The 14,234-nt window shown below is 48.7% G+C and overlaps 1 protein-coding gene across 2 annotated transcripts in view; it reads right to left on the bottom strand.

Moving 5' to 3' along the window:
• The window catches only part of LOC118379382 (collagen alpha-1(XIV) chain-like), a 208,860-nt gene that overhangs the window by 8,150 nt on the left and 186,476 nt on the right, over positions 1-14,234 (bottom strand). For both annotated transcript variants that reach the window (XM_052502717.1, XM_052502716.1), the window contains exons 31-32: positions 6,991-7,077; positions 3,263-3,316 (exon numbers count right to left, since the gene is read on the bottom strand). In XM_052502717.1, the coding sequence (XP_052358677.1) occupies positions 3,263-3,316; positions 6,991-7,077 (141 nt within the window). The remainder of the gene's footprint in view (positions 1-3,262; positions 3,317-6,990; positions 7,078-14,234) is intronic.

Raw genomic sequence — 14,234 nt, 5'->3', positions numbered from 1 at the left:
CATCAGGTTTTAGAGCTACTGTCTGGCAGCCTTCCTTCTAAAAACACAATGCCGTTGCCTTGGGTCTCTCGCTCCACACATAAATGTGATATTCATAAAGTTAAGACAAAGTACAACGGGTAGCCCACATGACCGTTCTCCGAGCACACTCATTAGAATGGAGTTTACATTGGGGACTGTGCTCGAGGAAATTGATTTAGGCTGTGTCCCAAATGGCACCATTGGGCTTTGGTCAAAAGTAGTGCACTATATAGGGAATAGGATGCAAATTAGCATGTATTTTAGCCAATACCCAACAGTACATTTGAAATGAGATTACAGCCGTCCTGGGTTGGGTTTGTTTGGCACCATAATGAAATCTGTTTCTAGCATGGCCTCGCCGTTCACATCTGTTGTAACTTTGTTAGCGAGCTGCCAGTGTTAAACTGGGCTGGAAGCAGAGGGACTGGAGAGGCCTGCAGCCTGCAGCCTTAGAGGCTGATAAAGCAGTCAAACAGACGGAGAGAGGGGACTGTCCCATTTACCAAACCTGGGTTCAAACACTATTTGAAATGTTTAAAATACTTTGAGAGTTTGATTTAGTGTCAGGTGGGCGGGGTCTGAATGCCAGATGGGCTGGGTTTGAATGCCAGGTGGGTGGGGTCTGAATGCCAGATGGGCTGGGTTTGAATACCAGGTGGGTGGGGTTTGAATGCCAGGTAGGTGGGGTTTGAATGCCAGATGGGTGGGGTTTGAATGCCAGATGGGCGGGGTTTGAATGCCAGATGGGCTGGGTTTGAATGCCAGATGGGCTGGGTTTGAATGCCAGATGGGCTGGGTTTGAATGCCAGGTGGGTGGGGTTTGAATGCCAGATGGGTGGGGTTTGAATGCCAGATGGGCTGAGTTTGAATGCCAGATGGGTGGGGTTTGAATGCCAGATGGGTGGGGTTTGAATGCCAGATGGGTGGGGTTTGAATGCCAGATGGATGGGGTTTGAATGCCAGATGGATGGGGTTTGAATGCCAGATGGGTGGGGTTTGAATGCCAGATGGGTGGGGTTTGAATGCCAGATGGGTGGGGTTTGAATGCCAGATGGGTGGGGTTTGAATGCCAGATGGGTGGGGTTTGAATGCCAGATGGGTGGGGTTTGAATGCCAGATGGGTGGGGTTTGAATGCCAGATGGGTGGGGTTTGAATGCCAGATGGGTGGGGTTTGAATGCCAGATGGGTGGGGTTTGAATGCCAGATGGACTGGGTTTGAATGACAGATGGGTGGGGTTTGCATGCTAGGTGGGCTGGGTTTGAATGCCAGATGGGTGGGGTTTGAATGCCAGATGGGTGGGGTTTGAATGCCAGATGGGTGGGGTTTGCGCTTTTGGGACTTTTGTAATTGGTTCCATTGCAACAGGCAATTCCATTGCAACAAGGTCAAACCGAGCAACAGCTGTAGTATTTTAAATGATTTCAAATAGTATTTGAACCCAGGTCTGAGTCAGACACAGAGAGAACTGGAATAACAAGGTTTCAGCGTACTCCTGAAACTACAGTCCAAGTAAAATGATCCTGTTTAACTACAACCGACACAAGCCTCTCCTGGCTTCGACATGAAGACTGCTGGCATGAAGCCAGAACGACACGGCGAGGTTCACTTAGTGTGTGAAAACAGAGACATCCTCCTAAAATAACAGAATTGCACGTTACGTTGCATATTTATGTATCTCCACATCTCAGCCGTTGATTCAGGCCATTTATTGGAGGAAATTCCATTCTTATTCTTTATGTTCTAGGTGGCCCCTCACGTACTGTAGCCAGAGTACGTGTTACTGTGGAAGCACTGAGCTGCTATAAAATATTAAGATCACACCCCCCATGTTGACTCTAATGCTTCCCACAGCTATTATTGGCTGGATGGCCTTTGGGTGGTGGACCAGTCTTGATACACATGGGAAACTGTTGAGCGTGAAAAACCCAGCAACGTTGAAGTTCTTGACCCAAACCGGTGCGCCTGACACCTACTACCAGACCCCATTCAAAGGCACTTACATATTTTGTCTTGCCCTTTAACCCTCTGAATGGCACACATACACAATCCATATCTCAATTGTCTCAAGGCTTAAAAATCTGGATTTAACAAGCGACATCAATAAGGGTTCATAGCTTTCCCCTGGTCAGTCTATGTAGTGGTCTGTACACTGAGCTGTATTGGGACCCTCCAGTATGTGTTACTGTGGAAACACTGAGCTGTATTGGGATGGATTCCCTCCAGTATGTGTTACTATGGAAACACTGAGCTGTATTGGGATGGATCTCCTCCAGTATGTGTTACTATAGAAACACTGAGCTGTATTGTGATGGAGCCCCTCCAGTATGTGTTACTATAGAAACACTGAGCTGTATTGGGATGGAGCCCCTCCAGTATGTGTTACTATAGAAACACTGAGCTGTATTGGGATGGAGACCCTCCAGTATGTGTTACTATGGAAACACTGAGCTGTATTGTGATGGAGCCCCTCCAGTATGTGTTACTATAGAAACACTGAGCTGTATTGGGATGGAGACCCTCCAGTATGTGTTACTGTGGAAACACTGAGCTGTATTGGGATGGAGACCCTCCAGTATGTGTTACTATGGAAACACTGAGCTGTATTGGGATGGATCCCCTCCAGTATGTGTTACTATGGAAACACTGAGATGTATTGTGATGGAGGCCCTCCAGTATGTGTTACTATGGAAACATTGAGCTGTATTGGGATGGATCCCCTCCAGTATGTGTTACTATGGAAACACTGAGATGTATTGTGATGGAGCCCCTCCAGTATGTGTTACTATGGAAACACTGAGCTGTATTGGGATGGAGCCCCTCCAGTATGTGTTACTATGGAAACACTGAGATGTATTGTGATGGAGCCCCTCCAGTATGTGTTACTATAGAAACACTGAGCTGTATTGGGATGGAGCCCCTCCAGTATGTGTTACTATAGAAACACTGAGATGTATTGTGATGGAGCCCCTCCAGTATGTGTTACTATAGAAACACTGAGATGTATTGTGATGGAGCCCCTCCAGTATGTGTTACTGTGGAAACACTGAGCTGTATTGGGATGGAGTCCCTCTATCTGTGTCCCAAATGGTACCCTATTTCCAATGTAGTGTCCTTCTTTTCACCAGAGCCCTGATCCAAAGTAGTGCACTATAGAGAGAACGGGGGTGCCATTTGGGACACAACAACTTGTGTAAGCACTGAGCAGCATAGTGTGATGGAGGATGAATAGTATACTTTACCACATTGCCTGGCTCCCCTCGATCTCCCCTGGCCCCTCTGATACCAGCACCTCCCTGGAAGAAAGGAAGGGAGGAAGGAGACCGTAAACACCACTATAACCATACTGTCCATCTGACTGGGAATCAGACCATAAACACCATACTGTACATCTGACTGGGAATCAGACCATAAACACCATACTGTACATCTGACTGGCCTCCGTCCCTCCCTGTCCCCCCGTCCCCCTCCCCCCCGTCCCTCCCTGTCCCCCCTCCCCCCCTCCCTGTCCCTCCCCCCCTCCCTCCCTGTCCCTCCCTCCGTCCTTCCCTGTCCCTACCCCCGTCCCTCCCTCTGTCCTTCCCCCGTCCCTCCCTGTCCCTCCCCCCGTCCCTCCCTGTCCCTCCCCCGTCCCTCCCTGTCCCTCCCCGTCCCTCCCCCCCTGTCCCTCCCTCCGTCCCTCCCCCCCTGTCCCTCCCTGTCCCTCCCTCCGTCCCTCCCCCCTCCCCCCGCCTCTCCCCCTGTCCCTCCCCCGTCCCTTCCTGTCCCTCCCTCCCCGTCCCTCCCTGTCCCTCCCTCTGTCCCTCCCTGTCCCTCCCCCCGTCCCTCCCTGTCCCTCCCTCCGTCCCTCCCTGTCCCGATCCCCGTCCCTCCCTGTCCCTCCTGACTCTGCTCTAACTGACGAAGGCATCTGGAGGTAATTGTCCCATCTGGCCTCAAAGGCTTCCTTCCTCTTCCTGTGTTTGCCTTAATGGCACCCCTGCGGGGACATGGAGCGAGGTACTAATAGTTCCTATGGCTGGAGGCTGTGATAGCAGAGACAGGACAAGCTCAAATTGGATTAACGTCCTGCACACGCTCAGTCGGTTATAATAATATCAGTGATTGAAGACACACTACAGAATAATAGAATTAAAGGTCAGGAACAGTTTTACTACGGGGTCAACACCTTCAGCGAGGAGTATTGTGTCTTGACAAAGCCCCACTTTTAACCAGTCCAGCTTTAATGTTATAACAACGGTTTTAGTAGGTCAACAGTGATCAGAGCCAACGATCACAGAAACATAAGGAGGATTGGTTTATAGAGGAACCTCAGATGAAATCTACCTCCATTGTGGTTTTAAAGTCTGCCTATAGGCTCCACCTGAACCATATGGATGTGGAAACTGTGTAGACAGCAGAGATAGGACTAATCTCTTTCATATCCATATAATGACTTTCTCAAACATGTCTGTGTGTTGATACAGTGTTGGCCCCGTAGTGGCCCTGGAACCTGTTTTATTGTCCCCTTGGCAACGAGCTGAGTACACAACATCACCCGACCCGATGCTTTCTAAATGGGCTCATTTATCTGCAGTGTCGTCATATCAGGTTCTACCCTCTGCTGCTGCGTGGAGTGAGATGAACCATTCTACATACTACTCTCTCTCTCTACCCTCTACCCTCTCTCTCTACCCTCTATCCTCTCTCACTCAGTTTCTCTCTCTCTCTATCCTCTCTCACTCAGTTTCTCTCTCTCTCTCCTTTCTCTCACTTGGTTTCTCTCTCTCTCTATCCTCTCTAACTCGGTTTCTCTCTCTCTCTCTCTCTACCCTCTACCCTCTCTCTCTACCCTCTATCCTCTCTCACTCAGTTTCTCTCTCTCTCTCTATCCTCTCTCACTCAGTTTCTCTCTCTCTCCTTTCTCTCACTTGGTTTATCTCTCTCTATCCTCTAACTGGGTTTCTCTCTCTCTCTCCCCTCCCCCTCTCTACCCTCTACCCTCTCTCTCTCTCTTCTCTCTCTCTCTCCATCTCTCTCTCACCCTCTCCTCTCCAGCAGAATGTATGAAGACCCCCCATCTCTCTCTCCCCCTCCCCCCTCTCTCCATCTCTCTCCCCACCCTCTCCCTCTCCAGCAGAATGTATGAAGACCCTCTCCCCCCCAGAATCTCTCTCTCCCCCCTCTCCCTCTCTCTCTCCATCTCTCTCCCACCCTCTCCCTCTCCAGCAGAATGTATGAAGACCCTCCCCCCCCCCCATCTCTCTCTCCCCTCCCCTCTCTCTCTCCCATCTCTCTCCCACCCTCTCCCTCTCCAGCAGAATGTATGAAGACTCTCTCTCCCCCCTCTCTCCACCCTCTCCCTCTCCAGCAGAATGTATGAAGACTCTCTCTCCCCCTCTCCCACCCTCTCCTCTCCAGCAGAATGTATGAAGACTCTCTCTCCCCCCTCTCCCACCCTCTCCCTCTCCAGCAGAATGTATGAAGACTCTCTCTCCCCCCCTCTCCCACCCTCTCCCTCTCCAGCAGAATGTATGAAGACTCTCTCTCCCCCTCTCCCACCCTCTCCCTCTCCAGCAGAATGTATGAAGACTCTCTCTCCCCCCTCTCCCACCCTCTCCCTCTCCAGCAGAATGTATGAAGACTCTCTCTCCCCCCTTCTCCCTCTCTCCCCCTCTCCAGCAGAGAATGTATGAAGACTCTCTCCCCCCTCCCACCCTCCCCCTCTCCCCCCTCTCCCTCTCCAGCAGAATGTATGAAGACTCTCTCTCCCCCCTCTCCCTCTCCAGCAGAATGTATGAAGACTCTCTCTCCCCCCTCTCCCACCCTCTCCCTCTCCAGCAGAATGTATGAAGACTCTCTCTCCCCCCCTCTCCCACCCTCTCCCTCTCCAGCAGAATGTATGAAGACTCTCTCTCCCCCCATCTCTCTCTCCCCCTCTCCTCTCTCTCTCCATCTCTCTCCCACCCTCTCCCTCTCCAGCAGAATGTATGAAGACTCTCTCTCCCCCCCTCTCCCACCCTCTCCCTCTCCAGCAGAATGTATGAAGACTCTCTCTCCCCCTCTCCCACCCTCTCCTCTCCAGCAGAATGTATGAAGACTCTCTCTCCCCCCTCTCCCACCCTCTCCCTCTCCAGCAGAATGTATGAAGACTCTCTCTCCCTCTCCCACCCTCTCCCTCTCCAGCAGAATGTATGAAGACTCTCTCTCCCCCCCTCTCCCACCCTCTCCCTCTCCAGCAGAATGTATGAAGACTCTCTCTCCCCCCCTCCCCCCTCTCCCTCTCCAGCAGAATGTATGAAGACTCTCTCTCCCCTCTCCCACCCTCTCTCCTCTCCACCAGAATGTATGAAGACTCTCTCTCCCCCTCTCCCACCCTCTCCCTCTCCAGCAGAATGTATGAAGACTCTCTCTCCCCCCTCTCCCACCCTCTCCCTCTCCAGCAGAATGTATGAAGACTCTCTCTCCCCCCCTCTCCCACCCTCTCCCTCTCCAGCAGAATGTATGAAGACTCTCTCCCCCCCTCTCCCACCCTCTCCCTCTCCAGCAGAATGTATGAAGACTCTCTCTCCCCCCCTCTCCCACCCTCTCCCTCTCCAGCAGAATGTATGAAGACTCTCTCTCTGTTGGGGTCCTTCCCCTAACCATGTCCAACTGTGGTGGAAACACATCCACAGTACTAAGTGACATTGACCCTCCCCAGACCGGGAATGTTTCACCAAAATGACTTTTGGTGGGTGGCAGGTATCTGGTTTGGATTGGCTGGTTTGGATTGGCTGGTTTGGAATGGCTGGTTTGGATTGGCTGGTTTGTATTTCCTTCTGTCGACCCCTGGAGTCTCTTTTCCTGCCTGCTTGACAGCTCTCTGGAGAAACGATGTCTCTAAATGTGTTGTTTTCTGTCTAGGATGATTTTGTATGGTGTTAAACGGTGTGTTAAAAGGGCACCCTATTCCCTAAGACAGTAAATAAAGCCAGTAGTAGGACTTTACGGGAGGTCCTGTGGGTCCGGGAGGTCCTTTACTGTCCTGAGAACAGCTACAGGCATGGGGCATGGCAGGACAGTCCTCCTCCAGCCTCTGGAGAACAACAGGAAACAACAGACAAACAGAGGCAATTCAACAAACAGAAAACACACATGAACGTACAGCAACTCAATTCAATTTCCTGTTTGTGATTCATGACAGGACACAACACAACATTGTGAATTAAAGAAAACAAAAACTATTGTCACAGAATGGGTGGCTATCTGGTTCAAATGGGAGATACTTAGGTAAATGCTTAGCTTGGTGAGAATTGTAGATATTATGTAAATGTTCGAGAAAGAAACAGTTTTGTATTTCTCCTGGTGAGATTAAAACGTCTTGGTTAGACGTTTTTCAATTTCCAGGTTCCTCTATCAGTTAGTTCCTTCTGTCCAGTGCTCCAGTGTTACCAGTGTGGCTGGAGTGCTGTGAGGCCTCAGGTTGCTATCTCCCCTGTTTCATCGGTCTGTCAACAGGAGAAAAATAACCTTTATCCTGTCTTCTTCTCTCCTGGACTCGCAGCAGCACCATACATCACATCTATCTCCTGGGCCCGGCTAGCTAGAAACACAGTTATCATTAAAATAATTGTCCTTTTCCAATAATAAAAGGTGCTTTGAAAGAGCCGGGGAGGCCGGTAGTAAATACAGGCTAGCGGTCTGTGAGGAGGACAGGACTGTATCTCCTAGCATGGGGAAAGAGCCGGGGAGGCCGGTAGTAAATACAGGCTAGCGGTCTGTGAGGAGGACAGGACTGTAACTCCTAGCATGGGGAAAGAGCCGGGGAGGCCGGTAGTAAATACAGGCTAGCGGTCTGTGAGGAGGACAGGACTGTATCTCCTAGCATGGGGAAAGAGCCGGGGAGGCCGGTAGTAAATACAGGCTAGCGGTCTGTGAGGAGGACAGGACTGTATCTCCTAGCATGGGGAGCATGGGCGGTCTGTGAGGAGGACAGGACTGTATCTCCTAGCATGGGGAAAGAGGCCGGTAGTAAATACAGGCTAGCGGTCTGTGAGGAGGACAGGACTGTATCTCCTAGCATGGGGAAAGAGCCGGGGAGGCCGGTAGTAAATACAGGCTAGCGGTCTGTGAGGAGGACAGGACTGTATCTCCTAGCATGGGGAAAGAGCCGGGGAGGCCGGTAGTAAATACAGGCTAGCGGTCTGTGAGGAGGACAGGACTGTATCTCCTAGCATGGGGAAAGAGCCGGGGAGGCCGGTAGTAAATACAGGCTAGCGGTCTGTGAGGAGGACAGGACTGTATCTCCTAGCATGGGGAAAGAGCCGGGGAGGCCGGTAGTAAATACAGGCTAGCGGTCTGTGAGGAGGACAGGACTGTATCTCCTAGCATGGGGAAAGAGCCGGGGAGGCCGGTAGTAAATACAGGCTAGCGGTCTGTGAGGAGGACAGGACTGTATCTCCTAGCATGGGGAAAGAGCCGGGGAGGCCGGTAGTAAATACAGGCTAGCGGTCTGTGAGGAGGACAGGACTGTATCTCCTAGCATGGGGAAAGAGCCGGGGAGGCCGGTAGTAAATACAGGCTAGCGGTCTGTGAGGAGGACAGGACTGTATCTCCTAGCATGGGGAAAGAGCCGGGGAGGCCGGTAGTAAATACAGGCTAGCGGTCTGTGAGGAGGACAGGACTGTATCTCCTAGCATGGGGAAAGAGCCGGGGAGGCCGGTAGTAAATACAGGCTAGCGGTCTGTGAGGAGGACAGGACTGTATCTCCTAGCATGGGGAAAGAGCCGGGGAGGCCGGTAGTAAATACAGGCTAGCGGTCTGTGAGGAGGACAGGACTGTATCTCCTAGCATGGGGAAAGAGCCGGGGAGGCCGGTAGTAAATACAGGCTAGCGGTCTGTGAGGAGGACAGGACTGTATCTCCTAGCATGGGGAAAGAGCCGGGGAGGCCGGTAGTAAATACAGGCTAGCGGTCTGTGAGGAGGACAGGACTGTATCTCCTAGCATGGGGAAAGAGCCGGGGAGGCCGGTAGTAAATACAGGCTAGCGGTCTGTGAGGAGGACAGGACTGTATCTCCTAGCATGGGGAAAGAGCCGGGGAGGCCGGTAGTAAATACAGGCTAGCGGTCTGTGAAGAGGACAGGACTGTATCTCCTAGCATGGGGAAAGAGCCGGGGAGGCCGGTAGTAAATACAGGCTAGCGGTCTGTGAGGAGGACAGGACTGTATCTCCTAGCATGGGGAAAGAGCCGGGGAGGCCGGTAGTAAATACAGGCTAGCGGTATGTGAGGAGGACAGGACTGTATCTCCTAGCATGGGGTTTTGGGAGTGTTTTGTAGAGTTGTTACTAACAAAGTGTCATTAGGATGTCTTGACAGAGAGAGAGAGATATAGAGACAGAGAGAGAGATATAGAGACAGAGAGAGAGATATAGAGACAGAGATATAGAGACAGAGAGAGAGATATAGAGACAGAGAGAGAGAGACGGACAGAGAGAGAGAGACAGAGAGAGAGACAGAGAGACAGAGAGAGAGAGAGACGGAGAGAGAGAGAGAGAGAGAGAGAGAGAGAGAGAGAGAGAGAGAGAGAGAGAGATAGATAGATAGATAGATAGATAGATAGATAGATAGATAGATAGACAGAGAGAGAGAGAGAGAGAGATAGACAGAGAGAAAGATAGACGGAGAGAGAGAGAGATAGAGAGATAGATAGATAGATAGATAGATAGATAGATAGATAGAGAGATAGAGAGAGAGAGAGAGAGAGAGAGAGAGAGAGAGAGAGAGAGAGAGAGAGAGAGAGAGAGAGAGAGATTTGTGACCTGTTCCCACAAGGAAAGGTCAACCAGTGAAGAACAAACACCACTGTAAAAGGCTTTTGTACTTGAAACATTTGTACATAGTTACAACACTGTACATACAGTTGAAGTTGGAAGTTTACATACACCTTAGCCATACACATTTAAACTCAGTGTTTTTACAATTCCTGAAAATTAATCCTAATAGAAATTCCCTGTCTTAGGTCAGTTAGGATCACCACTTTATTTTAAGAATGTGAAATGTCAGAATAATAGTAGAGAGAACAATTTATTTCAGCTTTTATTTCTTTCATTCATTCTCAGTGGGTCAGAAGTTTACATACACTCAATTAGTATTTGGTAGCATCGCCTTCAAATTGTTTAACTTGGGTCAAACGATTCGGGTAGCCTTCCACAAGCTTCCCACAATAAGTTGGGTGAATTCTGGCCCAATCCTCCTGGCAGAGCTGGTGTAACTGAGTCAGGTTTGTAGGCCTCCTTGCTCGCACACGCTTTTTCAGTTCTGCCCACAAATTTTCTATAGGATTGAGGTCAGGGCTTTGTGATGGCCACTCCAATACCTTGACTTTGTTGTCCTTAAGCCATTTTGCCACAACTTTGGAGGTATGCTTGGAGTCATTGTCGATTTGGAAGACCCATTTGCGACCAAGCTTTAACTTCCTGACTGATGTCTTGAGATATTGCTTCAATATATCCACATAATTTTCCGTCCTCATGATGCTATCTATTTTGAGAATTGCACCAATCCCTCCTGCAGCAAAGGACCCACACAACTTGATGCTGCCACCCCCGTGCTTCACGGTTGGGATGGTGTTCTTCGGCTTGCAAGCCTCCCTCTTTTTCCTCCAAACATAACGATGGTCATTATGGCCAAACAGTTCTATTTTTGTTTCATCAGACCAGAGGATATTTCTCAAAAAAGTACGATCTTTGTCCCCATGTGCAGTTTCAAACCATAGCCTGACTTTTTTTATGGCGGTTTTGAAGCAGTGGCTTCTTCCTTGCCGAGCGGCCTTTCAGGTTAAGTTGATATAGGACTCGTTTTACTGTGGATATAGATACTTTGGTACCTGTTTCCTCCAGCATCTTCAAAAGATCTTTTGCTGTTGTTCTGGGATTGATTTACACTTTTCGCACCAAAGTACGTTCATCTCCAGGAGACAGAATGCGTCTCCTTCCTGAGCGGTATGACAGCTGTGTGGTCCCATGGTGTTTATACTTGCATACTATTGTCTGTACAGATTAACGTGGTACCTTCAGGCATTTGGAAATTGCTCCCAAGGATGAACCAGACTTGTGGAGGTCTACAATTCTTTTTCTGAGTTCTTGGCTGATTTCTTTTGATTTTCCCATGATGTCAAGCAAAGAGGCACTGAGTTTGAAGGTAGGCCATGGACATGTCTCATGATACTGTCTGGTCTAGCTAGGTCAGTGTTGGACGTGTCTCATGATACTGTCTGGTCTAGCTAGGTCAGTGTTGGTCATGTCTCATGATACTGTCTGGTCTAGCTAGGTCAGTGTTGGACATGTCTCTCATGATACTGTCTGGTCTAGCTAGGTCAGTGTTGGACATGTCTCATGATACTGTCTGGTCTAGCTAGGTCAGTGTTGGACATGTCTCATGATACTGTCTGGTCTAGCTAGGTCAGTGTTGGACGTGTCTCATGATACTGTCTGGTCTAGCTAGGTCAGTGTTGGACATGTCTCATGTTACTGTCTGGTCTAGCTAGGTCAGTGTTGGACATGTCTCATGATACTGTCTGGTCTAGCTAGGTCAGTGTTGGACATGTCTCATGTTACTGTCTGGTCTAGCTTGGTCAGTGTTGGTCATGTCTCATGTTACTGTCTGGTCTAGCTAGGTCAGTCCTGGTCATGTCTCTCATGATACTGTCTGGTCTAGCTAGGTCAGTGTTGGACGTGTCTCATGATACTGTCTGGTCTAGCTAGGTCAGTGTTGGACATGTCTCATGATACTGTCTGGTCTAGCTAGGTCAGTGTTGGACATGTCTCATGTTACTGTCTGGTCTAGCTAGGTCAGTGTTGGACATGTCTCTCATGATACTGCTGTCCCCATAGCATAACCCTATTCGGTTCCAGGTGGAACCCTTTCCACAAAGGACTGACCAGGTGTAACCCCTATGGGTTCCATTCTACCTGGAACCCAAAAGGGTTCTACCTGGTAAATCCTTTGTGGAAAGGGTTCTACCGAGAACCAAAAATATTTCTTTAAAGGGTTCTCCTATGAGGACAGCCGAAGAACCTTTTTAGGTTCTAGATACACTCTTAGAAACAAAAAGGTATGTTCTGTCTGACATATAGCACATAGCAACACCCTGCCTGCAGGCTATGTGGATTTAGTACAGAGAGGAGAAAGAACAGTGGTTTGAGGGTACAGTTATTCATCATTGTGGAGTGGATTAGAGTTGGTGGGTTGGATGGTTGGGTTGGATGGTAGTCTCTCTCAGTTATTCATCATCGTGGAGTGGATTAGAGTTGGTGGGTTGGATGGTTGGTTGGATGGTAGTTCCTCTCAGTTATTCATTATCTTGGAGTGGAATATAGTTGGTGGGTTGGAAGTCTCTCTCAGTTATTCATCTTCTTGGAGTGGATTAGAGTTTGTGGGTTGGATGGTTGGAAGTCTCTCTCAGTTATTCATCTTCTTGGAGTGGATTAGAGTTGGTGGGTTGGATGGTTGGTTGGATGGTAGTTCCTCTCAGTTATTCATTATCTTGGAGTGGAATATAGTTGGTGGGTTGGAAGTCTCTCTCAGTTATTCATCTTCTTGGAGTGGAATATAGTTTGTGGGTTGGATGGTAGTTTCTCTCAGTTATTCATCTTCTTGGAGTGGATTAGAGTTGGCAGGTTGGAAGTCTCTCTCAGTTATTCATCTTCTTGGAGTGGATGAGAGTTGGCGGGTTGGAAGTCTCTCTCAGTTATTCATCTTCTTGGAGTGGATGAGAGTTGGCGGGTTGGAAGTCTCTCTCAGTTATTCATCTTCTTGGAGTGGATTAGAGTTGGCGGGTTGGAAGTCTCTCTCAGTTATTCATCTTCTTGGAGTGGATGAGAGTTGGCGGGTTGGAAGTCTCTCTCAGTTATTCATCTTCTTGGAGTGGATTAGAGTTGGCGGGTTGGAAGTCTCTCTCAGTTATTCATCTTCTTGGAGTGGATTAGAGTTGGCGGGTTGGAAGTCTCTCTCAGTTATTCATCTTCTTGGAGTGGATGAGAGTTGGCGGGTTGGAAGTCTCTCTCAGTTATTCATCTTCTTGGAGTGGATGAGAGTTGGCGGGTTGGATGGATGGTTTCTTTCTCAACAGACTTTCATACAGCGTCAGACCTCAAGCATGGCTCGCGAGACCAGTTGTTTGGTGTTTGAATGGCTTAACGGTTGTCTGGTTGATTAATTGGTTGGTTGTTTAAATGGTTGGTTGGTCTGTTGGTTGTTGGTCTGTTGGTCGTTTAAATGGTTGGTCGTTTAAATGGTTGGTTGTTTAAATAGTTGGTTGGTCTGTTGGTTGTTGGTGGTTGGTTGTTGGTCTGTTGGTCGTTTAAATGGTTGGACGTTTAAATGGTTGGTCATTTAAATGGTTGGACGTTTAAATAGTTGGTTGTTTAAATGGTTGATTGGTCTGTTGGTTATTGGTCTGTTGGTTGTTGGTTGTTGGTCTGTTGGTCGTTTAAATGGTTGGTCATTTAAATGGTTGGACGTTTAAATGGTTGATTGGTCTGTTGATTGTTGGTCTGTTGGTTATTGGTCTGTTGGTCTGTTGGTTGTTGACTATTGGTCTGTTGGTTTTTGGTCTGTTGATCTGTTGGTTGTTGGTTATTGGTCTGTTGGTCTGTTGGTTGGTTGTTGGTTGTTGGTTGTTGGTTGTTGACTGTTGGTCTGTTGGTTTTTGGTCTGTTGATCTGTTGGTTGTTGGTTATTGGTCTGTTGGTCTGTTGGTTGTTGGTTGTTGGTTGTTGACTGTTGGTCTGTTGGTTTTTGGTCTGTTGTCTGATTGTTGACTATTGGTCTGTTGGTTTTTGGTCTGTTGATTGTTGACTATTGGTCTGTTGGTTTTTGGTCTGTTGGTTGTTGACTATTGGTCTGTTGGTTTTTGGTCTGTTGATCTGTTGGTTGTTGGTTATTGGTCTGTTGGTCTTTGGTTTGGTTGTTGTTGTTGACTGTTGGTCTGTTGGTTATTGGTCTGTTGGTCTGTTGGTCTGTTGGTCTGTTGGTCTGTTGGTTGTTGGTTGTTGGTTATTGGTCTGTTGGTCTGTTGGTTATTGGTCTGTTGGTTATTGGTCTGTTGGTCTGTTGGTCTGTTGGTCTGTTGGTCTGTTGGTTATTGGTCTGTTGGTTATTGGTCTGTTGGTCTGTTGGTTGTTGGTTGTTGACTGTTGGTCTGTTGGTTTTTGGTCTGTTGATTGTTGGTCTGTTGGTCTGTTGGTTGTTG

The sequence above is a fragment of the Oncorhynchus keta genome, unplaced genomic scaffold (genome assembly GCF_023373465.1).
Source record: "Oncorhynchus keta strain PuntledgeMale-10-30-2019 unplaced genomic scaffold, Oket_V2 Un_contig_16010_pilon_pilon, whole genome shotgun sequence".
Taxonomy (NCBI): domain Eukaryota; kingdom Metazoa; phylum Chordata; class Actinopteri; order Salmoniformes; family Salmonidae; genus Oncorhynchus; species Oncorhynchus keta.
Note: the sequence above shows the minus strand (reverse complement) of the source record. Positions and strands in the feature narration are given on the sequence as shown.